A 22,191-nucleotide genomic window follows, 5' to 3' on the forward strand; every position below is an offset into this window, starting at 1 on the left:
CTAAGTTCTAGGCTGGCTGGAACCTTGTCTGTCTGGTTCCAGTCTCACACAGCAAGCGCTCAGTTCACGTCTAAGGACACAGATCTGCTCTATTTGCATGCACAGCTCCTTCATCCTCCGCTGCTGTAGTGGGAAGAGCGAGCTCAGGCCGCTGCTGAGAAAGGATGCGAGTGGAGAATCCAGGCAGGTGGACATCCAGCACCCAGAGCTGTCCCCGAAGCCACGCCCCTCAGGCTCCGCCTCCACGGGGCGGGCGGCCCCTTAAAGGGGCGGGGCCTCGCTGCCGGTTGGGGCGCGCACCTCGGTCTCGCTTCGAGGCTGGAGTCTGCGCGCTGGCGCCCGGTGCCCCGCGCCCCGCGCCCCGCGCCCCAGGCACCCTGTGGCCCGCAGCGCGCCGGGGGAGGCGGGGCTTCTCCTGCGCTGCGGGTATGTTTACCGGCCCGCACAGGCGGCGCGGGGCGGCTCGGGCACCTGCGCCCACGGCGGGCGGCCACGAGGGGCCATGATCCGGCTGGGCGGCTGGTGTGCGCTGCGGCCCCGCGGCGCGCCGGGCCCTGCGGAGCGGCGCCGGGCATCCGGCGGGCCGGCGGGCCGGGGAGGCGGCCGCGCCCTGCGGGTGCTGGTGGACATGGACGGCGTGCTGGCCGACTTCGAGGGCGGTTTCCTCAAGAAGTTCCGCGCGCGCTTCCCCGACCTGCCCTTCATCGCGCTGGAGGACCGGCGCGGCTTCTGGGTGTCGGAGCAATACGGCCTCCTGCGGCCGGGATTGAGCGTGAGCATCCCTTGCCTCGGTCCCCTCGGGGTGTCTCTCGGGCCGCCCTTCTTGCTCACCGCGGACGGGGAAATCGAGGCTACCTTCCCAGCCCTGGGCGGAGAGCTCCCTTTGGAGTCCAGCAGCACGAGTGACCTTGCGCGGGCCACCGCCCTAGCCTTGGGGTGGTCCTCTTGTAAAGTAGGGTTCTGGGGAGGACGAGAGGGCAGCGCGCGCTGCCCTGCACCATTTATCTTTCGCTGTCACGGGGGTTTCTAACGATGATATACCTAAACTCTCTATCTGCAGCCCATTTTTCAATTTTCGATATATTCGGCTTCAGGTCGTTTGTTAATTAAAATTTTACCTATGACTTTAACAGGTGTCTTTACCCTTCTTTTTTGCCCTATTCCACGAAAGCATAGCTTGTATGATATTGGAGGCTCAGAGACTTTTAGAGTGCCACACAGGGAGTCCTATGGTTAAGGTGAGGTGGAATCCACCCCCTAGCCTGTCCCAAAATTCAGTGCCAAATACCTGTCCTGCTGAATACCTGAGCGCCCCCAAACTGTGCTCTGCCCCCTGAGTCCTTCATGGATAGATAGAAATATCCATACAGGGACCTTTGCAGAGGGCATAATTTGTAAGATTTAAACTGTTTTGTGAAAGGAACAGAGGATTTTGCCATGCACAAACTAAAAGAGGCTGGGAATTTTATAGCATCCCTTGATTAGCCACTTGGGGTTACTGCAGAGGGTTTGATGGTGAGGATAAAGAGCCCAAGTTCACTGCCTTATCTCTTCTGAAGGTAGGCATTGTTATCTCCGTTTTGCTGATGAGGAAACTTGGCCAAGTCATCTGATCGTAAGAGGCCCTGGCAGGATTCAAACTCCAGTCTGTCTGCCTGCTAGGCACATTTTAGCTTTTCCCTTCCAAAGTCCTGTCGCCTGTCCTGCCCTAACAATTGACATTTCTTCTGACTCCAACAAGGCACAATACAACAATTTGTTTTGTCCCACAATAATTTTGGGGAAAACAAGTACCAACTTGGAGGCCAGAGCTGCTCTTGGCTCCTGCTGGGCCCTCCAGTTTCAGGGAGTAGTAGAAGCATTCCCACCTGCCAAGTGTGGGCATCCTGTACAGGGAAGGACCTGGAAGGTGGAACAGCACACCTCCCCAGGATAGAGCCAGCGCCTTACCATGGTGAAACACTGTGAAGGGGAAGGATCTTCCTGAGGTTCAGGTGTCAGAGGAAGTACTCCAGTACCATTTCTCTTTATTCAAAGTCTCACCATAAGAGGGTGGGAAGTGGTCTCTCCACAGGCAAGGAGATCTCTGCTCAGACCTTCTAGGTTCTTGACATTTTGCAGAAAAGAATTTAAAGATGCATCAGATTGTAGCAAAGAGGAAGAGCTGTATTAGAAAGTAAAAGATGAAGATAGGCATTCTCAGAGCAGACCGTGGTCCATTTTTGAGTGAGAAGCACTTTTTTGGGTCACAGGTTTTTCTTTTCTTTTTTGGTGGTAGGGAATGAACCCAGTAGAACTTTATCACTGAGCTACAACCTAGTCCTTTTATTTTTATTATTTGTTTTTTGTGTTTTGTTGAGGCAGGCCCTCCTAAGTTGCCCAAGCCAGTCCTCTAACTCTCAGCCTCTTGAGTCCAAGATTACAGGCATCTACCCCTGCGCTTGGCTCACGGGCTTTTCTTTTAAAGGAAACTCTGTGGGGTGGACCTGGGAAGGTATGTGGGAATGGCATCTGCCTGGTGATTACAAGGTGTTTAAGATGGTGTGGTCTTCTGAAGGATTCAGGTTGTCATTATCTCTTTTTTCTAGTTAACATTTGGAATGTGCCTATATCGTAGGTTTCTTAAAATACATCTCCTTTTTTCTTGATCTAATTGAAAAGTACATTGTGTAAGCTAATAGTGCTCATAAGCATTAAAACCAGGCAATTTTCATAGACGAGTGAATTTATGATAACTTTCAGATTTATCGATTTCTCAAGAATTTGGGGGTGACAGGCTGGTAAGCACGACAGGTCTGGGGAATAAAGGTGTCAAGTCCTGTGATCATGGGGATTTTGTATTTAAAGTTGGAGTCTCTTTTTTCCTTCTCTTCTGTTTCCTTTCAGCCTATCTTTTAATCTCTTTTCTATCCTACCTCAAAACCAGGACTTCCGAAGGTGAATTCCACAGAGCCTGGTACGCTGATCTCTCCTGGTACTGAGACCTCATTAAAAACTGGAAACCAAAGGACATACCCATGTCATTTCAGTGACGTTTGGTGTTCATTTGTAGATAGGTGACCGAGTATTGGAATTCAGGACACCTTATTTCCTCCCAAGAGTTTATGATGGATGAACTAAGTCCATCCCCAACTCTGAAAAGCACAGTGGTTTTTCGTGCCCTTTTCACAGAGATCCAGGCTCAAGGTCTAAGGAGACAGATTCCTGTTTTCCAAGTACAGAGAGAAGGAGCAGCTCGTGGGGGAAGTAGGAGGTGCTCTGGGAGGAACCTGTGTTTGGATAAGGCACTTCTACTTTACAGAATAAAGTCCCTTAGTATCCACATGGACTGTTCCAGGATCTCCCTTGGATATTAAAATCCACAAATGCTCAAGTGTCTTACATAAAATGGTGTAGTATTTACATGTAACCTACCCACTTTCCGTATACTTTAAGTCACACTTAGATAACTTATAATGCCTGATACAATGTAAATAGTTGCTATCCTGCACTGTTTAGGGGAATAATGACAAGGAAAAATGTCTCTGCATATTTAGTATTGACACAGTGTGTTTTTCCCAAATGTTTTCTATCTGTGGTTGGTTGAGTCTGTTGCATGCAGAACCTGTGGATATGGAGGGCTGATTGCATTATCTGTGTTCCCTTTGATCTTCATAGTATTCAGGTAGGTAAGCAGAGACGGAAAGAAAAGCTCATTTTTAACAGACTTAGAATCTTAGACTGTTAGGACAGATGCACTGAGCCAGAGAGGGTTGACTAGTGGTTCCCAGCAAGTTAGTGTCAGGGAAGGGGTACTGAGAAACTGTCATCTCAACGTGAGACTTGGGGTGTTGAGGTTACTGTATTTGTCACATCCTCATAAGAACCCTGTAAGAAAGGGGCAAGCTTCTGTCTTTATTCTGAGGATAGGAGAGAGGCTCATTTAGTGGAGGTGGTAAACCCAGGTCACATGGCAAGGACCAGGGCTTTTGGACTTCATCCAGACTGTCTCTACAGGAGTTCAAGTCCTGACGGTGTCACCCCTAAGCGTCCTTGAACAAAATCTCCCTTATCTGTAAATTGGGTATAGTGATCTTTGGTTCTTGGGGATTGGGAGTATCAGACAAGAAGACCTATCTCAGCAATAAGTGCGCATTTACTTAGCCCTGTGTAGTTCACAAGAATATTGCTTATATGATCTCTTACAAGAGAGGCACTTCTGACCTGCACACCTGGATTTAGGTTCTTGATTCTCAGAGACTGAGATTTATCACGTTCCCCTTGCCTGGCCCCAGAAAAGGTGCTGCCTTTTGAAAATTGGGTTTAGGCCTAATAGCAAAAGGTGGAAAGTTACTGCCCTGGGAGTGAAGAGATAGGGGCATTCTACTCCCAGCACGGTCACTGTCTTGCTGTGTGACAGAGGGTAGATATCTTCCCCATTCTGACCCTTGGTTTTCTCATATAAAATGAAGGTCTGGGGCTGGAGTTGTGGCTCAGTGGTAGAGTGCTCGCGTAGCACACGCGAGGCCCTGGGTTCGATTCTCAGCACCACATAAAAATAAATAAGTAAACTCAAGGTACTGTATCCAACTACAACTAAAAAATAAATATTTTAAAAAATAAAATAAAATGAAGGTCTGAATTTTTGCTTTCAAACTTTAAAAGTGGCAGAATCTTTTTTTTTTTTTAAGCTATTATTGGCACCTCATCACATAAAGAACATAAAAGCAGAACTGTTTTGGTTGGCAGGAGGAGCCTGGTGCTCTCCTGACCTTTCACACTGCCTCCCCTCCCCCTGTCCCACCTGGCTCAGCTGTGCACTTCCAGGGTCTCTGAGATTGTCCAGCCCTCAAGTCTATTGACAGTTCTGCCATGACAAGACCTGGTCCTCTCTCCAGCCTCCACAGTACTTCATTCATTCATTCGAATCAAGTCTGTGGTTCGGGAAGGTTGACCTTAAGCCCCAGAGAACCCCATGTGCCTCCCCACAGAGCTAACGTGGATCCATGGGCCTGACCCCTTAGCTGGTCCCTGCTGGATCCTAACAGAAGTCACATCCTTCCTGGAAAGGGGCCAGAATGCATGCGAGTGCGCGCGCACGCGCGCGCACACACACACACACACACACACACACACACTCACACTCACTCCCTGTGGAGCCTGGAGGTAATCTGCTTCTCTTGACTTTTCAGGAGAAAGCCATCAGCATCTGGGAGACTAAGAATTTCTTCTTTGAACTTGAGCCTCTGCCAGGGGCCGTGCAAGCTGTGAAGCAGATGGCCAGCCTACAAAAGTAAGTTTATCTTCCCACCCGGTGGGACCCCCACAGCTCCAGTCTGTACCTCCTCACCTTGTCGCAGAATCTGGTAGAAACTGTTCTGGGTGGATGCTGCCAGCACCAGGGAATTCAGCAACAGCAAAGCCTGGCCCCGGCCCTCCTGGGGCTTGTAGCCCAGTGAGAGCAGGCGTTGAGCAGAGAATCGCACAGGAAAGACAGCTGCGTTACTATAGGGTGAAGGTTGAAGAGGACCTCACTTGGAAAGAAAGGGTGGTTCAGGAAGAAGGAGAAATTTGAATAAGTGAAAATGAGAGGTTTAAAGAGTATAGTTCAGTGGGTTTTAGTACCTACACAAAGTTGTATAGCCACTGCTGCTGTCAATATCAAACTTTTTCATCATCCCCCAAAGAGAAACCCCATACCCAATCACCAGTCATTACCCATTCCCATCTTCCTCCTGTAGCCCCGGGCAACCACTAATTCACTTTCTGTCTTTGTAGATTCATCTGTTCTGTACATTTCATTTAAGTAGCATCATACAATGTGTGGTCTTTGGGGTATGACTTCTTTTACTTGGAATACTTTTTTCCAGATACATCCACGTTGTATCCTATGTTACTACTTACTGACTTTATGGCTGAGTAATATTCCCTTCTATGGATAGATCACACTTTATCCATCAGCTCACGGATATTTGGGCTGTTCCCACCTTTTGGCTGTGTGGAGTAGTGATACTGTGAATATTCACATAAGTATTTGCTTGAATACCTGTTTTCAGTTCTCTTGGGGATATACGTGAGAGCAGAATTATTGAATCATAAGATAATTCTGTGATCAATAATCCTGAGGATCTACCGAATTGTTCCAAGTAGCCATGCATTTTGCATTCCCACTAGCAATGTGGAAAGGATCCAGTTTGTCCACATCTTTATAAAGACATGTTATTGTCTTTTTTTAATTTTAGTCATCCCAGTGGGTGTGAATTGATATTGTGGTTTTAATTTGCATTTCCATGAAGGCTAATAATGTTGAATATATTTTCATGAACTTATTGGCCATTTTAATATTTTATTTGAAGAAATATTTATTCATATCCTTTGTTCTTTTTTTTTTTTTCAACTGGGTAATGAGTGTTTTTAGTGTGAGTGTGGTCCTGGGGATTGAACCCAGGTCCTTGCATGTGCTATGCAAGCACTTACTTTTGAGCTATATCCCCAGGCCTTTAAAACATTTTTTTAAAAATTAAAAAAAAATTTTTGAGACACATTACCCAGGCTGGTCTCAAACTTGCAATCTTCCTGATCAGCCTCCCAAGTAGCTGTGTGCCACCACGCCCAGCTTAATTGCTCTCTTTTTAATTGTTTCACTTATAAGTTTCTCTATATATTCTAGATACAAGTCCCTTATCAGATATATGACTTACAGGCGTGTCCTCTCATTCTGGGGACTGTTGTTTCACTTTCTTAACTGTGCCCTTTAAAACAGAAAGTCTTTCATTTCAAAGTGGTCCGATTTATTGATTTGTTTTCTTGTCACTTGTGTGTTGGGGGTCTTATCTAAGCAGCCATTGCCTAATCCAGGGTTACACGGATTTGCTGCTGTGTTTTCTTTAAGAGTTTTAGTTTCTGCTATAACCAAAACAGGCCTGTAATCCATTTTAGGTTTTGTGTATGATGTAAGGCAGGGATCCAACTTCATTCTTTACAATGTGGATATCCAGTTGTCCCAGAATCATTTGTTGAAAAGACTATAACTTCTTTCAAAGTTTTAAGGAAAAGATATTGAGTTTTTTTAAAAAATATTTTTTCTAGTTGTAGATGGACACAATATCTTTATTTTATTTGTTTGTTTGTTTATTTTTTATATGGTACCGGGAACTAAACCCAGTGCCTCAGGCATGCTAAGCAAGCGCGCTACCACTCTGAGCCACAACCCTGGCCCAAGATATTGAGTTTTCTTGGTACTCTTGTTTAAAACTGAGCTTGAGTTATAGCTTCATGGTAGAGTACTTGCCTCCCATGTGCAAGGCCCTGAGTCCATTTCCCAGAAACACACACACACACACACACACACACACACACACCAGAATAAAGGAAAAGAAAATCAATTGACTGTAGTATGTAGGTTTATTCCTAGACACAGATAATTTTTATTGGCCGTAATTTTGCTTGAATTCAGCAACCTGTATGACAAATCAAACATGAGATATGATTTAGCCTTCATTGTGCCATGTAAGTGCCTCTGGAAATTTGCCAATTTAAAAAATTCTACTGTGGGGGGGCTGGGGTTGTGGCTCAGTGATAGAGCGCTCGCCTAGCATGTGCAAGGCCCTGGGTTTGATCCTCAGCACCACATAAAAATAGGTAAAATGGAAGTGTTGTGTCCAACTACAACTAAAAAATAAATATTTTTAAAAAAATTCTACTGTGATACACAAGCATCAGAGAACCACAAAATGCTTAGAGTTTTGTTTGAATTGTAGACCTTATTTGTTCGGTGATTTGTCTTTGGACTTGAATCCAGGTCCTGCAGATTAGTATATTTGATTGTGTTTTATAGTATGATTGGTTTTTAGTGGTGTGTGGCAAGAGTTTGGAAAGGCAGAGAATGTGTGCCCAGTTGGCCCTCCATATCTATGGGTTCATTGTCACCAAACATGTACTAGGCCTATTGTGTTAGTCAGCTTTGCATTACTTTAACAAATTACTTGAGATAATCAGCTTAATAAGGAAAGAGGTTTATTTTGGTTCACAGTTTCAGAGGCTTCAGTCCATGGTCACCTAGCCTTGTTGCTTTGGGCCTGGTGCTGGCTCTGGGTACATGATGGTAGGAACAAGTAGCAGCGGAGACATGTTCACCTCATGGTGGCCAGGAAGCAAAGAGAGAGACCAGAAGGGTTTGGGGTTCTAATATTCCCTTTAAGGGCACGCCCACGATGAACTTACTTTCTTTCACTTTCATAGTGCCAGGCACGGGGGGCCAAGCCTTCAACACATGGGCCTTTGCAGGACATTTGAGATCCAGACTATAACACCTATGACGGTTGCATCTGTGCTGACCATGTACACATTTTTTTTCCTTTGTGTCATTATTCTCTAAACAATAGCAACTATATCTGTAGCATTTGCATTGTATTAGGTGTCAGAGGCAATCTAGAGATTATTGAAAGTATTCAGAAAAGTGTGCACAAGTTACATGCAAGTACTACGCCATTTTGTGTGAGGAACTTGAACATTCCTGGATTTTGGTTCCTGTGGTGGGCAGGGGTCTGGAAACGATCCCCCGCAGATGCTGATGCAGATGACTGTATTAGCACTTTAGCTCTCAAATCTCTCCTCGCTGCCTGGGTCAGTATGTCCTGGATACAGTCACACAACTGTGTTCTGGGACACTGTGTCACATCGTGTTTTAGAGCAAGGAACGGCAGCAGGACTGCCCAGGTCCTGGGTTCTAGAGAACATCTCTCAGGCAAGTTATTGAAATTTCCTGAGTCTGTTTCTTCCTCTGTAAAGTGAAGGTAATGAGAAGTGCTCAGTGTAGTATGTGGCACACAGTAGGTACTCAGAAAAGTTAAGTTGATGCTTTTGTTATTCTGGGAGATTTAGTAGGTATTGCCACAAGGAAAGCATTCTTCAGCTGACACAGGGTAGGGAACGGTGGATTAAGTAGGCTGCTTCATGCTTCACCATAGAACTTTCCAGAGTGTTTAACCGCCCAAGGGCATGGCAACACCTCATTGGGACAGGAGATAAGGCAACTTTTGCCACCTGTAATCTAGCTTCGAAGACTTTTTATCACCGCTTACCTATTTTCACTTTCACAGAAACTGGGAAATGCAAAATTAGACCATACCCAGTGGTCCTTTACCTCCATCTGGGGGAATTGGGTGGAAGAGTCCCATGGTGACTCAGTGGCCAGAGTATGGACAGAGCACAAGAGTGGGTACAGCATGTCAGGTGCTGGAGCAGGCATCCTGCAGAACAAGAGATGTGGGAGGCCCAGCGACAGAGGCCAAGGTTTAACTGTTAATATTGTGGATAATTATCAAACACTTGGCATGGGCTTGCCCTTGAACCAGGTGCTTGAACTAGTGACCTGAGGGTCACTAGTTAACAAGTTATTAGGAGGTAGATCTAAGAGCCCAGTAGTGGGCATGTGAAGGGAGTGTAGGAGTATAGGCAGGCCAGGGCTAGCACTCACCAGGAGAGGCTGTGACCTTGGAGCCGCCATCTTAAAGAATGAGAAGGGACCTGCCAGGTGAAGGAGGGGCAGGGAATTTCTGATAGGAGAGAACACCATGAAAGAGACCTGACCTCCCACCTGAGAGGCCCCCCCAATCAGCTTCCTTGGCATGTTGACTGTTAATTACTCAGGAACGTACAAGTCTTGTTTTGTGGTTCTGGGGATAGAACCCAGGACCTCCTACAGACCAGGCTGTACCACTGAGTTATACCCCTATCCCAAAACATGGATCTAGTCTTTTACAAAAAAAGAACTCAGACAGTGTGGATGTACGGGAAGTGCCCTTTTGCTCTCCCTCCCTCTATACAGCCCTCTGGGTTCTACTCCTTTTGCCCTTGTGAAGATTGTGTTTTGTGTTGTGGGGGAGTACTGGATCGAAAACCCAGCATCTGGCACACACTAGGCAAGTGCTTTACTGCTGAGCTGATCCCAGCTTTTGTGTTTTATTTTGAGACAGGTTCTTGCTAAATTGCCCAGGTTGGCCTCCAGCTTGCAGTCCTCTTGCCTCAGCCTCCACAGTTGCTGGGATTATAGGCATCTGCCATTGCACACCAGCAAGAATTTAGAGTGCATACTCCCAGGCCTTTTAAAATGCACCTATATACAAGTTTACATATAGATGTATGAATTTAAATGACCCACCAGCAGCCAGAATGAGCTATTTTTTGAACTAAATTCTGGTGATGTTAACTCCCAGCTGAAAACTCGGCTGACTTCACCTTGCACTAAAATCTCCATTACTCTGGGGACACACTCCAATCTGAAACGGTTACGTCTGTGTTTGTCCTTTTCTCTTTCGGGTGACAGCTCCCTGAGGTCAGGGATTGTCTTGGTTCTGGCTCTATTCTCAGTCCACAGAATGATATCTGGCACTTAGCATGTACCCCAAATGTTTGCTGAATGAATAACTCTAGTGTACATATTCACAAAGTTCTTAGGCTTTTTTGGAAAAACATGGATGGAGGGGCTCAGTGGAAGGGAACATGCTTAACATGTGTGAGGTCCTGGGTTCAATCCCTAGCACCGGTAATACAAAATAAATATGTGGAGCTGAGGGTGGAGGTGTATGCCTGCAGTCCCAGCCAATCAGGAGACTGAGGCAGGAGGATTGCTTGAGTCGAGGGTTGTGGCCCAGACTCAACAACATAGTGAGGCCCTATTTAAAAATAAAAAAAGTGGATAAGATCTTTGTGTTGTTCTGTAAGCTCTCTCCTTTTTACTTAACAATATCTTAGAAATATTTTAATGTCAGTACTATAGAACTACCTTATTCTTTTAAAGTTGCTTTTTCCTTTTTCTCTTTAAGAGAGACAGGGGTCTCGCTATGTTGCCAGGCTGGCCTCAGACTCCTGGGCTCAGCCTTCTGAATAGCTGGGACTATAGGTGTGTGTCACTGCACCGGTGACCTTGACTACCACCTAGTACTCTACAGGATGGATGTAACATAGTTCCTCTAAGGGTTACCATGTGGCTGTTTCTCATTCATTCATATGTTTCAGAACTGCAGTGAGTCTGGTGTATGTATGCAGTTGTGGACTAGTTGGATCAAAGCCACGTGTTTTTGAATTTTAATAAGTATCTCATGATATAAGTTATCCTTTTGAGCAGATGTTCTTCCGTAATTTTGAGTAGATGTTCTTCCGTAACATCTAGCACAGAATACATGCTCTACTGTCTTTTTTTTTTTCTCACTTGAAAGACCCTGGCTGGACATGGTGGTGCATGCCTGTAATCTCAGCAGCTCAGGAGGCTGAGTCAGGAAGGTAGCAAGTTCAAAGCCAGCCTCAGCAACTTAGGTAGGCCCTAAGCAACTTAGTGAGACCCTGTTTCAAAAGAAAAAAATGAAGTGTTGAGAATATGGCTCAGTAGTTAAGTGCTCCTAGGGTTCAAAACAGCCCTCAATCAGTATTGTCATTTAAAAGGAGCATTTGACATGCAAAAATAGCCAAAAATTATTGTGAGTCAGTGCTGGTAAATATGAGTCATATCTAAGTCTTCCTAGTGCTAAGACTACTATGCATTTCAAAATATGTTAAATAAAAGCAACTTAGGATGTCAAAGCAATGTCTATCTTTGGAGGTGATTGTAACTGGCTTCTGAGATTATAAAAGCTAACTGTTAATTTGGAAAATTAAAATATATAATTAAAAAGTCATTTATTATTAAAAATTTATTATTAAAAATCTCACCATTTTGCAACAAGCACTTTTTAATGTTTTGGTGGTTTTGTTTGAGTTTTCTATATATTTTCCATATTTTTATTGTATGATAGACCCTCCAAGTATGTTTTTAGCAGTACAGGTAGTTCAACTTATGATAGTTTGACTTAGATTTTAGACTTTACAGGGGTAAAAACAGAGATTCACAGTCAATGGAAATGACATGAATTTTTGAATGTGGATCTTTTCGTGGCTGGTGATATTCGGTCCAATCTTCTCTTGTTTAAAAAAATTTTTTTTTTAGTTGTAGATGGACATGATACTTTTGTTTTGCTTATTTATTTTTTTATGTGGTGCTGAGGATACAAGCCAGTGCCTCACATGGGTTAGGCAAGCACCCGACCACTGAGCTGTACCCCAGCACCCCAGCCCTCTCTCTTGATGCTGGGCCTCGGCAGTGAGCCACAGCTCTGTCAGCCTAATCACAGAGGGGATCGACCAGCACTCCGCATGGACTGTGTCGCTGAGCTAGGATCTTCAGAAGACTAGGTGGATCCAGGGCATTTCCAACTCACAGTATTTTCAGTTTATAACGGGTATATCGGGACATAACCTCATCACAATCCAGAAGGATTGGTATTTGTCAAAACAAGTGTTTGACCTCATTGGGGACTTCTAAAGGACACACCACTCATTTGGAGAGATAAATGTCTAAACCCTCAATTTGAGCATGACACCTGTTTACTCCATTGTGGAGCCTGGAATAAGGGGCAGTTTATTCCCTAGACAGACACATTTTTAATGACTTGGTATCTGCCTTACTATGTGGCATGGCACCAGCACTGGGGATGTGTTAGTGGATAAGACCCCTAAGGTCTCAGGCCTCAGGGAGTTCACATCACAGTGGCGAGACGGCAGCGTGAATAACTGCAAGTGCAATTTCAGATTGCCATGAACTGTGTGAAGGAAATCAACAAGGCCATGTGCTGGAGAGTAAATGGGGAAGGGGCTGCTTCTGGTGGGGTGGGATGATTTTTCCAAGGAGCTGACATCTGACCTCAGACCTGAAGGTTGAGAATGAACGGGCCAGCGAAGGGTCAGGGCCAGCACTCCAGGCCAAGAGGAGAGCAGGCGTGAAAGCCCTGAGATGGGCAAGGGTTTTGAGTGACATAAAGGAGGCCAGGGCAGCTAGAATTTTAGTGAGTGTGGTAGGGGGAGTGGGATGACAGTGGCAGAGGAGGAGACTGAGGAAAGAGTGCTGTGACCTGACACAGGTTTTAAAATTGTGGGTTTGGGGCAACGAATGTGGATAGGCATTTCTCTAGAGAAGATTTACAGAGAGCCAGTAAGTACACGGAATCGTGCTTAGTGACACTCATTATCAGGAGAACGCAAGTTAGAACCACAAATGACATCTGAGGGTGTAGCTCAGTGACAGAGCATTGCCTAGCGTGCATAGAGCCTTGGACTCAGTCCTCAGCACTGCAGAAACAGAAACCAAACAACCTGAGACCCCACAGTGAGGTGCCACTTCATACCCACTAAGGAGAGACGATGGTACCAGTTGTGGGAGAAGGTGTGGAAAACTTGGAACCCTCATATGTTGTGGGTGGGCATGTAAAATGCACAGCCACTGTGCAAAACAGTTTGGCAAACCGTCTCTTAACACATTAAGTGCAGGATCACCATATGAGCCTGTGATTCCACTCCTGGGTAATCACCCAAGAGCAGTGGAACGGTTAGTGCAGAACTGTACACAAATGTTCACAGTAGTGCTCTTCGTGATATCTAAAAGAAGCAACCCATGTCCCCATCAGTGGGTGAATAGGCTACTAAACATGGTATATCCATAAATGGAATATTATTCAGTTATAAAAATGAATGAAGTTCTAATTCATGCTGTAACACGGAGCAACCTTAAAACATGCTAAGAGAAGGAAGAACATACAGTGTGTGATTCCACTTATATGAAATGTCCCAGGTTGGCAAATCCTTAGAGACAAAGCAGGGGGCCAGGAGGAGGGAGTGGGAGGTGACTGTTTAATGGACGTAAGTTTTATTTGTGCAGTGATCAGAATATCCTAGAAATTAGACTGTGGTGATGGTTGTAAAACTCTGTAAATACACTAAAATTCATTTAGCTATTAAAGTGGGTAAGTGTTATGATATAGGGATTATATCTTAATAAAACTTTAAAAAAATCAGTTTGTTTAATTTTGAAAAACTTATAATCTTTGGACACATTTTTAACAGCATGGGTGAATATCAGAACAATTTTACTGGACGAAAGAAACCAGATTAAAAAAAAAAAAGAATGATACTCGATGTTTCCACTTCCATAAAATTCTAGAAAAATCCCATCTGATCTGCAGCTGTAGGCTGTTGGGGGTTGCAGGGGCCCAGGCGTGGGCGGGGCAGGTGGGAGAGATGACTAAGGGAAATGCTCAGGGTACAGGGTGTGTTTATTACCCTGATAGTGGTGTCCTGTGTTTTGTGGGTGTGTACGTGTGCCACAACTTATCAAATTGTGCCCTTTAATATGTGCAGTTTACTGCATGTCAATTATACCTCAATAAAACTGTCTAAAAATAATCAGTCAAGTCAGGTGTGGTGAGGCGTGATGGTAGTTCCAGGCGTCCAAGGAGGGAGGATCACTTGAACCCTGGTCAAGGTCAGCCTGGGCAGTGTAGCGAAAGTCCATCTCAAAAAAAGAAAAAGAAAAGTCATTCTGGATGTGAGCTGGAGAATGATCTGGAAAGGTCAGAATTGGAAATTGAGGGACTAGCGAGTGTTTACAGCAGCTCACTGGGGAGAGGGTGCTTTGGCCTGGGTGCTTGACAGCCACGGAGAGAAGCTATTGGGCTGAAACCCATGTGAGTAAAGCCCAGAGGACTTGGCGATGGTTATAATACTGGGGGTGGAAGAAAGGTAGGAAAAAGTGGTGATTTTCAGGGTTTTTCTTTAGCATATGTGTATACCAATACAGTGCCATTTATTTTAGTGCTGTTAGCTAGAGGAATACCAGGGAAGGGACAGATTTGGGAGGTGAGGGAAATCCCACGTTTACTTTGGAACTGCCAATTTTGAGATGCATGGTGTCCAGGTGGGGCTGTTTAATAGTCCAGAAGGACTGGAAGCTGGTGCGGGGAGAGCCTGGGAGGTGCCAGCATACAGGTGGCATTAAAGCTGCAGGCCTGGAGGATACTGGAGGTGGTAGAGAGCCCCGAGGGAGGCCCCAGGGGGAGCCAGTGTGGCGGGAGCACCCGGGAGAGCTGGCAAAGATGGGGTGGAATGCTGGTGAGGGAGGCGAAGGGTGTGCAGTGTGCCGCGCACGGGGGACTCAAGGGTCCTTGATGACAGCGACCACTTTCTGTGGAGTGGAGGGATTGACCTAAGGCTGGAGTGGGTCGCAGCAGGGGCAGGAGGTGAGGACGTTTGAGGCTGCAGCAAAGCAGGGCGCTGGGTCTGTTACGCACCAAGGGAGCGGATGCGGTAACTGGAGGGAGGATGCGGGCCAAGGTTTAGGTTTCACAGATGGTTCAGTTAGGAGTTTTGACTTGACAGTGGCACGAAAGCAAGATCCATCCATTCAGTAGAAACCATAGTGCAGTGGGTGTATTAGGAGTAGGGTGTGGTAGCGTGGGTGCATCAAATGCATTTTTCTACTGAGGTTTTCAGCTCATCAAGGGCCTGTCAGGATGTAACCTTGCGGTAAGTCAAGGAGGTTAAGGAGGAGGTTCCAGAATATGTTCGATTGAGAAGGAGAAATTGAAGAGGAGGAGAGAAAGGGGGGATGTTACAGGGACAAAGTCTTTGGGCAGATGAGGCTAGAGTTCAGAGTTGAGGGGGCTGGTGAGAGGAGGGAGGGTGGGTGAGAAGTGAAGCGGGCGTCGTCGGTGAGGAGGTTAGGAACAGGGAAAAGGGATTTCTGGCCACGCCGGGAGCCTTGCCCCCATGACGGCTCCAGAGGAAGACTGCCACAGCTGGAGTGCTCAGGGGAGTTGTTCCAACAGTTGGTTTGGTTTTTTCCTCCAGCAACCTTCAATTGCTTGGATGCTGGTGTTAGAAGTTGGACAGCTGGATTCTTTCAGGGTCTGGCAAAACAGATCTCAGTGGAGCAAGAGAAACACAAGCAGAGAGATCGTAGAGATGGGCCTCAGAGTGCAAGCAGGGGAGAGGAGAGGACACCGAGCTGACAGAGATCATACAGAAATGGTGGGCCGCAGCGGGTTGTCTCTCTGGTCGAGTCTGAAGAGCTGGGCTCAGGCTGTTAGTGTATGTTTTCCAGAAGCATCGAGAGTGGTGACCAGAAAGGCCAAGTGTGAGACTGAGGTGTTGGCTGAAGCGAGTCTGCGCTGTAGACAGTGATGGGCAGGAGAGAGGTTGGGTGGGGGAGGTAGCTGGTGGTGAGAAGGGTTGGGCACCACCGAAAGGCAAGCTGTTGGATTTGCATGTGTGTGTGTCTGTGTGTGTGCATGTGTGCGTGCGTGGGTGCAGGGTCACTGAGGATGATGACAGAGTAGGGGGAGAGGGGCTCAGGAGGAACGGGGAGGACGGGACCTGGCAAGTGGCAGGTGGCGGGGTAGGCAGGACCACCGGGGCTGAGGCCATTTGACACAGGAGCAATGGAGAGGAGGGACGATGCTCTCCTCACCTCCCCCTGTGGCGTTAAGGAGAAGCCAGCCCTCACTCAGGCCTGCAGGGGGGCAGGACAGTCCCCACAGAGGCCGGAGGTGAGAACCAAAGGGCAGAGACTGAGTGTTCGGTGTCCTAGCAGGTGTGGGGGGACAGCCAGGTTGGCAGAGGGAGGGCCAAGAATCAAGGAGATTGCAGTAATGAGAGGGCCCAGGAGCCTGGCAGGCTCACACGGGACGCCCAGGGGACTAATTTGCCAAAGAGAAAGAGTTGAGAAAAGTCCCCATAGCTCAGTCTGACGAGCCGGCAGGTGCCAGCGACGAATGCCAACTCTACGAGGATGTTTGGGATCAGAGGGCTCAGGTGGGCCCCTTGGGGTGTAGGGAGGAGCAGGTGCCTGGAAGGCCCTTCCGGCTCAGCGTCAGCCCCTGTGAATTCAGCTCAGAACAGTGACCATGGGCAGGGTGTTCCTTGTGTAGAGCCTCCGTCTGTCTTGACATGTTGACAGTTCAGTGCAGGTAGAGCTGGGCTCCCCACCCGCCTAACAGGACCAGAGAACTTGCAGGGGCTCTTGGAGTTCTTCCCGGTACATTGCTTATTCTTTTGCATTGCACGAGGCCCCCGTTCTCCCTCAAGCAACTGTGGGTTCTGCATCTTTGAGCATGTGCGTGTGTGTGTGTGTGTGTGTGTGCACACACATGTGTGCTGGGGATGGGTACTGAATCCCGAGGATGCAAAGCTCACGCACTGCCCCTGAGCTGCACTCCCAGCTCTCTCTGTCCTTTTCCTGCTGACCTTGTGGCCAAATCTCTCTGTTTTTCCTTATGCAAATTTTAGAGGTGGCGCCTGCTTGGGGTGGCTAAGCTTTTGAGTCCTGTCCAGCAAAAATTGCCAGGAGTCAGAAGCCTGTCCCCGAGCTTGTGGCTGGTGGCCAAAGTAGGGTCACTGGTGGCTTCCCGGAGCCATCAGGTGGGGCCAGAAACATAAGCTGATGTTTCTTATGTGGATCCAGTGCCGAGCCATGGGGTTTTCCCATGCGGATGCAGGACTCGGAGCTGACAGTAGAGGAGTCAGAGATCAGAGGGTCCAGTCAGAGGTAAGAGGGTCCAGCAGAGGTGGGGCCACGGGCTCACTGTCCTTTCTCTTCTTGGCAGCACCGATGTCTTCATCTGCACAAGCCCCATCAAGATGTTCAAGTACTGTCCTTACGAGAAGGTAAGGCGTGCATCTTGCTCTGGATGGGCCCTTCGCCTGGGTGTCAGGCAGGATTGCCAGATGGGCATGTCCCCTAGGAAGGGTGGCAGACTCTTGTGGTACCAGGTCCCTTCTCCAGCACCAGCCTGAGATTCCGTACCGTTATCTGGATGGAACCTCATCTCCACGTGGAGTGGGTGGGAAGGTGTCCAACCAATGGGCAGCATCATTTGTGAGGCCTGTAAAGGAGGTGATGGGGGCAGGGAGAACCGTTATCTGGGGAGGGTTGGGGGCTTGGGACCTCTGTACATGAAGAATCTGACAGAGGGGAAATGGCTCGAGTTTGTTTTGCTACACACTCACTCTTTTATGCTTATTGAAGAAAGAATTAAATGAAATGGAGATTTTTCTGGAAATTGGGAAGCTGCAGGTGCTGAGCCCCAAGGAAAGCTCTATTGCCCGGGAGGAGGGTGCTGGTGCCAGGATGGGGGTGCATAGGGAGATGCAGGGTCTGACCCTGCCCTGGTGTCTGTGCAGCGGCTCCCCACAAGGAGGCTGGATTTCCAGCCCACACCTCCCCCTGTCTAGGGCCCTCGGACCCTCAGGCACGAGTTCTGAGCATCTCTCTAGTCTCCCGCTCCATATCAGAAACTGCCTTGGCACAATCAGCCAGTATCAAGCACCTTGTATTCCCCGGTGGGAAGGGGGCGCAGGCTCACTGAGTAGTTACTCCAACATGATGTGACCATTCAGTGCCCACTTCCTCTCAACATTCCACCTGGTCTTTACCCTGGCCCCTCTTTGAACATTTCGGGGGCACAAGTTTAGTTGAGCCCAGGAGAGAGCTGTCCCACAGTTGGTGGGCATGGATGAGGGGTGAAGGCTGGGGCCACTCTTTCCAGTAGAGCAGAAACCCCCAAGAGAGGTCCTTGCACCTGCAACCTCATAGAAATTGACATTTTTCAGCCCCACACTAGACCTTCTGAGTGGCATTGTGTTCCCAGCCTGCCAGGTGGCGCTGACCCACCCCTGAGCTTGAGAAGTGGGGCTGATGCTTCCACGGTGGCAGCACTGGGTGGTCGGGTTGTTGCCAGCGCCGTCATCCCTTGGTAGCCTTGGGGGTCTGGCTCTAGGAGTCCCCACCACGAAGGTCTGCACGAGTCCAGGTCCCTTGTGTGGAGTGGCTTCGTATTTGCACATAACCCGTGCACACCCCTGTACACTGTGAACCATCTTTCACTTACTCAGTACCTGATGCAGTCGTGAGTGCTGTGAGGCTGTGTCGTTGGGAGTGACAGGGAAACCCAGTGCTGTTCAGTGCCGACAGTTGTCTTCCTAAATATTTCTGATCTGTGGTTGGTTGAATCCACAGATGTGAAAGATTGCTAAATGGCTTTCATTCAGCCATCCCTGTGGATTTATAACTCATTTGGGGGTCAGCCATCCATGTCCCTCCCTCCATCTTCCCCCGCAGACTCAGCCCTTCCCTCTCGGGGACACAGTCTGTCTGCCTGCCTCGGAGGGCTGGAAGTGGGGTCCATCTGATACCTTCCTCTCACCCCGTGCCGTGTTAATTCTGTTCCTCAAAAAGAAGCTGACATCTGTCTGTCGCTCTTTTTCCATTGTTGCCACCTTACAATTTCTGCCCAGGACTCTTAAAGTCACTCTTAATGTCACCTAACCTCTGGCGTATGTCAGTTCTACTCAGAGCAGACGAGGACTTTCATAAGATGGACCGAATCAGCCCTATCTTAATGGTTTGCCTTTGAAAAATACGTACACACACTCCTGGGCCTGGTCTTCCAGCCTGCCCACGTCCTCCATCCACCGCACTCCCCACCCTCCTTTCCTGGAAGCGACCCTCGGCTGGAGTGTCGGCCCCCACCAGGCGTCCTCTGCTCCGGGCCCCCCCCCATTCCCCACCATATCTAAGACGCGTTCTTTCTCCACCGTGTTGGGTCTCTCAGCCCTTGTTTCCTACAGGACTCTTAGCACCATTTGGAATGGCTTTAGTCCTTGTCTCTGGCTTGTTATTTGTCATCTCCCACCAGCCTGAGATCCACAAGGGTAGTGGCAGTGGCCGTCCAGCTGACTGCTGATCCCAGCCCCCAGTGCAGGGCCAGGCACTCTGGGCACTTGGCCTTTTTTTGTTGGATGAACAGACCCATTTGTCCAGTGGAGAGCTATCAGACGCCGTTTCCTCCGGGCCTTTGATTGGCCAGGCACCCTCCTTTCAACATCACTCCTAAGGCTCAGAGCGGCTCCCCGTGAAACAGGGATACCTCTCTGATTTGAAGAGATGGAGGCTCAGAGAGGCCCATTTACTGGGCCTAACAATCACACAGCCAGCAGGGCCTGTTCCACATCTGTCCATCTCCCCAGCTGTGCCCTGAGCCGCCTTCTCCTGCAGAGACTCGTCCTCCCTGGAGAGGAACCTGTGCGCCATGGGGAGGAACAGGTGTGGGTTCAGACCCCTGAGTCTCAAGCGGCATCACAGCCTTCCTCTGAACCAAAGGAGGATCGGTGAGAAGCGTGTTGGTTTATCTCAGAGCATCAAAGGGGAGCTTCAGAAAGCAGGCCTCAGGTGGCAGGGGCCCAAAACTGCAGACAGGCCGCCCAAGACAGGTGCTTCCAGACGCTGGAGCACTTGTGGGTACTGGGGAGCGAAAACCAAGAGGGGAGACAGTGGAGTTGGAAGGTCTTGGGAGCATCCTGATTGTCCTATAAGGTTGTCTCTGATGGCAGAGGGGCAGCGTCCCAGAGAAAAGCAGGGGGGTCGGTGCCAGAAGAAGGGGCACAGTGATGGCAGATGTATGTCCTGTCCCAAATACACAAGAGAAAAAGCTCCAAAAACCCTCATCTCACAGTGTCCCTATCTCCCACCACCTGGAGATAGGGACGCTGTTAACATTTTAATATTTTTTTCTAGTTTTACTTTGATGCCTATTAAATATAATTATATATTTTAATAAAACTTAAATCTGTTCTGACCTTACATTCCTTTTCTGCTTAATATTATAATTTTAGCTTTTTCAATGTCATCAAATGCTGTTCTTCAGGAACACGATTGTTGGTATCTAAGGATGCCTTGTAAATAAGTCTTTGTATTATTGTGCCTTTTTTTTTTTTTTTTTTTTTTTGGTGGTGCTGGGGATTGAACCCGGGGCCTTATGCATTCGAGGCAAGCACTCTACCAACTGAGCCATATCAGCCCTATTACTGTGCTCTTAAGGGTAAATTCCAAGAAGTAGTGTGAGTGCATCACACAAGGAGGGGCAGGGCTCTGGTGTGTCTTACTCAGCGATTCTGTTCCCACTGCACCAGCAGCAGGCAGAGCCCCCCACTTCCCACGTGGGCGCAGGCTGGACCACACAGGGTCAGTTGGTTAAGAGGAAGTGGGATGATGGACAAAGATAAGAAGGTAGAAAATGCGCAGCACGTTGGAGGAACTCTAGGTGAATTTTGTCAGCCCAGCAGCTAGAGGGACTGGCTAGAGGGACAAGGCGGGTTGGGGCCAGGCTAAGTGCTTTAACTTACCCAGGCTCCAACCATCCGAGATGAAAATAGCTTCTACCACCTACTTGTCCCCCATGCCCCTAGATGGACCCTTCTCCTTGTGGCTGGCTGTGGCTGAAGGAGATGTGAGTGACTTGATTCCTCTGTACCGTGCCTGGGGCTGGCATTGAAGGGTCTGCAGGCTGGTTCAGGACATGTGTGCTCAGGACGGATGCAGCACCTTCTTGGTAGCCCTGGTCTGGGCTCAGACCCCCCCCCGCCAGTCACGGACGGTGGCCTTGTCCACTGCAGCAGGATCACCTTTAGCATCGTATGTGTGAATATTTCTCCACGATCGCTTTCCTCTGGAGTCATCATCACAAGGGGGAAAACTAACTGCTGTGAGTTCCCTGGGAGTCACAGAGAGGCTACATTCAGGCCATCAGCAGATAACAGCAGAGGGTGCTGAGGTGGCGGTCCGCACCCGCCTTCCCTGTAACCACCAGTGTCACCTTCAGAGTACCCCGCAGAGCAGGGGCTGTTCTCATCCCTGTTGAGATGAGGAAGCTGAGGCCCGGGACCCAGGTCAGCAGCTGGAAGGCAGTGAGCTGGGTGCAGAGCCAGAGCTCTGCCCCCCTCCACCCCACCGTGTCACCCACCTTCTTGAGCTCTGTCCCCTGTGTCACCCACCTTCTTGAGCTCCACTGAACTGGAACTGAAGTAGCTGGATTTTTCTGCCCTTCACGGCAAGCGCCTTGTGCCTAGCCATGACATTTGATGCTGACTTTTTCTAGCTCAACAAGGGAAGTAATCACACGCCAAATTAAGAGAGGTGCTGGGGTGTGAAGCAGAGCGTGTTCTTGTCATTGGAAGGTCGGTTCCCAGATGATGTGTCTGCCGGAATCTACTCTGGTTTTAAGAACAAACATTTGGTGGAGTTCTTGCCTCTGGGTTCGAGCCCCAGCACCACAACTAAACAAATAAGTTAAATACTCCACATAATTGGATCTCTTTCATTTAACCTCAAATAGAGATTTAGGCCACTTTTTGAACTTAGGGAGATAATGATGGGGCTTGGGGTGTACTCGGTGGGAGCCTGTTTGATGAGCGTCAAGAGGCCCTGGGTTCCATCCCCAGCACCACACACAGTGAAAGACAATAAATTACACGACATTTTAAACCACATTGTCCAGCTGCTCCCAGCACGTG

At 48.2% G+C, this 22,191-nt stretch overlaps 1 protein-coding gene across 1 annotated transcript in view; it reads left to right on the plus strand.

Annotated features, from left to right (window-relative positions):
* The first annotated feature begins 333 nt into the window (after positions 1–333).
* The window catches only part of NT5M (5',3'-nucleotidase, mitochondrial), a 32,134-nt gene continuing 10,276 nt past the window's right edge, over positions 334–22,191 (plus strand). The window contains exons 1-3 of the mRNA XM_081272771.1: positions 334–772; positions 5,172–5,272; positions 17,448–17,508. Coding sequence (XP_081128897.1) covers positions 503–772; positions 5,172–5,272; positions 17,448–17,508 — 432 coding nt within the window. The 5' untranslated portion in view covers positions 334–502. The remainder of the gene's footprint in view (positions 773–5,171; positions 5,273–17,447; positions 17,509–22,191) is intronic.

The sequence above is a fragment of the Spermophilus citellus genome, assembly GCF_964194105.1.
Source record: "Spermophilus citellus genome assembly, chromosome: 17".
Lineage (NCBI taxonomy): Eukaryota > Metazoa > Chordata > Mammalia > Rodentia > Sciuridae > Spermophilus > Spermophilus citellus.